A 2,476-nucleotide genomic window follows, 5' to 3' on the forward strand; every position below is an offset into this window, starting at 1 on the left:
GCTGCCGGCCCCGGGCCAGGCCGGCTCAGGGTACCCCTACCCCCCGGGACGGGCCTGGGGCGAGCTGGCGGCCCTGGACCTGTTGAGCTGTCCCCCAGCCGACGGCCCCTTGGGGTTCAGTTCTGAAGAATCACAGCACGGGGCACCACGGTCCCGTTCGGCGTCAGAGCTCAGCCAGCCTGTGGCCCCGTGGAGGGCTGGGACCCCACCCGCCGGTCTGCCGGGGCCCTGCTCCCCGGGCCTGCGCGGAGCACGGGGCGGTACGTACGCTTCGCAGCAGGTTCCGCTGCTGGTAGAAGGTCAAGACGGGCGCGCAGCAGGTGTAGTGCGTCTCCAGGCGCCGGCGCAGGGCCGGCCCGCAGTCCTCGCGGCGCTCCACCCAGCCCCGCTGCAGCGCCCTGCGCACCATGGTCGCCATCGAGCAGTCGAACACGATGACGACGTTCGGGGCGCGGCCCACCTAGGGACGGAACCGAGAGGTCTGGGGTGAAGAAGGGCCTGCGCCCAGCTCCCCCTCACCAGAGATCTGGTGGAAACTGGTCAGGCCTCGCCCCCCAACACATACACACACACACACACACACACACACACACACACACACACACACGCACACGCACACGCCCATGCCGGAGACTGAACGCAGGACCTTCGTCCCCAGCCTTTCTTTTCTTTCCTTTTTGCACACACTGGCCTCGAACTCAAAGTGATCCTCTTACCTCACCTCCGCAGAGTACTGGGATGACGGATGTGTGCCCCCATGCCTGCCTCAGTTCAAGTTTTTGGAGGAATAGAATGTTACATTCCCAGAGCTCCCACCCCTAGGCCAAATGTGCACACAGGCCGGGCGTGGTGGCACACACCTGTCATCCTAGCACTCAAGAGGCTGAGGCAGAAGGATCACTTCCAGTTCGAGGCCAGCCTGAACTGCATAGCGAGAGCCTGTCTCAAAAAATGAAAAAATGTGCACACACAGGACAGAGCAAAAGGCTTCCTTGAGGTGTTGGCCAGTGTCACCCTCCCTAGAGGCACCCAAGTCTCCTGCAGCTTGGGCCTCCTCCTGTAACTATTTTAGACATCCATGGTACAAACAAATAGGGTTCTCACTCTTTCCCTTTTTAAACGAACTACTGCAGTACTGGGAATAGAACCCAAATCTACCATTAAGTCACACCTCCTCTGCCCATTTCCCATTTTTATTTTGAGACAGGGTCTTGCCAAGTTGCTGCAACTGGGCTCAGACTTGCAACCCTCCTGCCTCAGCCTCCTGAGCATCTGGGATTAGACATATGCCACCTCACCAGCTCTTTTCCTTTTTTATATATGTGGTAAAAACAATGATTTGCCCATGACTTTATTTACTCAGTGATGACTTCATATTGGCACACGAAGCATCTCTTAATTCTTGTCAGCTGCTGCAGTCCTTCCTTCGTATTAGCAGAAGATTGGTTCCATAACCGGTCCCCCTGCTCCAGTGCCAAAATCCAAGAATCCTCAATTCACTTATAAAAGAGGTGCAGTATTTGCGTAAAACTTATGCAGTCCTCTCAAAGGTACTGGGGATTGAACCCAGGACCTTCTCACTGAGCTACATCTGCAGCCCTTTTCATTCAGACAGGGTCTCACTTCATTGTCCAAGCTAGAGTTGAACCTGCAACCCTCCTGCCTCAGCTTCCGGAGTGCTGGATTACAGGCGTAAGCCACGACACCCAGGTCCTCCTATAGATTTTATCATCTCTACATGACTTCTAATATCTACTGCACTATAAATGCTGTGGAAATAATTGTTGTACTGTATTGTTTAGGACATAAGAAAGGTTCTATGTATGTTTTTCCCACATATTTTTCATCTGAGGTTGGTTGAATCTGCAGATAAACGGCTGGGGATATAACCCAGTGGCGTAAGTGCCTGCCTGGCAAGCTCAAGGTCCTGAGTTAAATTGCTGGTACCAAAAAAAAAAAAAAAAGAATCTGCAGATACAGACCCACAGAAACTGAAGACTGATGCCAGGTTTGGGGACACACGCATGTAATCCCAGCACTTGGGAGGCTGGGGCAGGAGGGTTGCTGCCACTATGAAGCCAGCCTGGGCTACATAGTGAGTTCAAAACCAGCCTGAACTATACAGTGAGACCCTGTCTCAAAAAACATTAAAAAAGAAAACAAAAACAAAAAACTGAAGACTGACTACATGTATATGGTCTCAGTAAGTTGCCCAGGCTGGCCTTGAACTCGCAATCCTCCTGCCTCAGCCTCCTGAGTACTTAGATTACAGGCATGCAACACCTGCACAGCTCATGTATTTTTGATTTGTGGTTGGTTGAATCTGTAGTTGTGGAATTTGTGGATATGAACTAGTAGATATGGAGTGCTGATTTCAACCAGGCAGCATGGCACATGCTTGTGCTTTGGGTACTTAGGAGGCTGAAGCAGGTGGGTTGTGAGTTTGAGGCCAGACAGGGCTACATAATGAGCTCAA

At 52.6% G+C, this 2,476-nt stretch overlaps 1 protein-coding gene across 5 annotated transcripts in view; it reads right to left on the reverse strand.

The window, feature by feature from the left end:
* LOC102012663 (adenylate kinase isoenzyme 1) overlaps positions 1-2,476 on the reverse strand; it is a 15,795-nt gene that overhangs the window by 1,638 nt on the left and 11,681 nt on the right. For all 5 annotated transcript variants that reach the window (XR_264139.2, XR_001231378.1, XR_264140.2 and 2 more), the window contains exon 4: positions 269-460. Coding sequence is in view for 1 of the 5 variants with exons in the window: in XM_005405718.2 (XP_005405775.1) it covers positions 269-460 (192 nt within the window). In the remaining 4 variants the exon portion in view is untranslated. The remainder of the gene's footprint in view (positions 1-268; positions 461-2,476) is intronic.

This window comes from Chinchilla lanigera, unplaced genomic scaffold (assembly GCF_000276665.1).
Source record: "Chinchilla lanigera isolate Chin_1 unplaced genomic scaffold, ChiLan1.0 scaffold00094, whole genome shotgun sequence".
NCBI classification, from domain to species: Eukaryota; Metazoa; Chordata; class Mammalia; order Rodentia; family Chinchillidae; genus Chinchilla; species Chinchilla lanigera.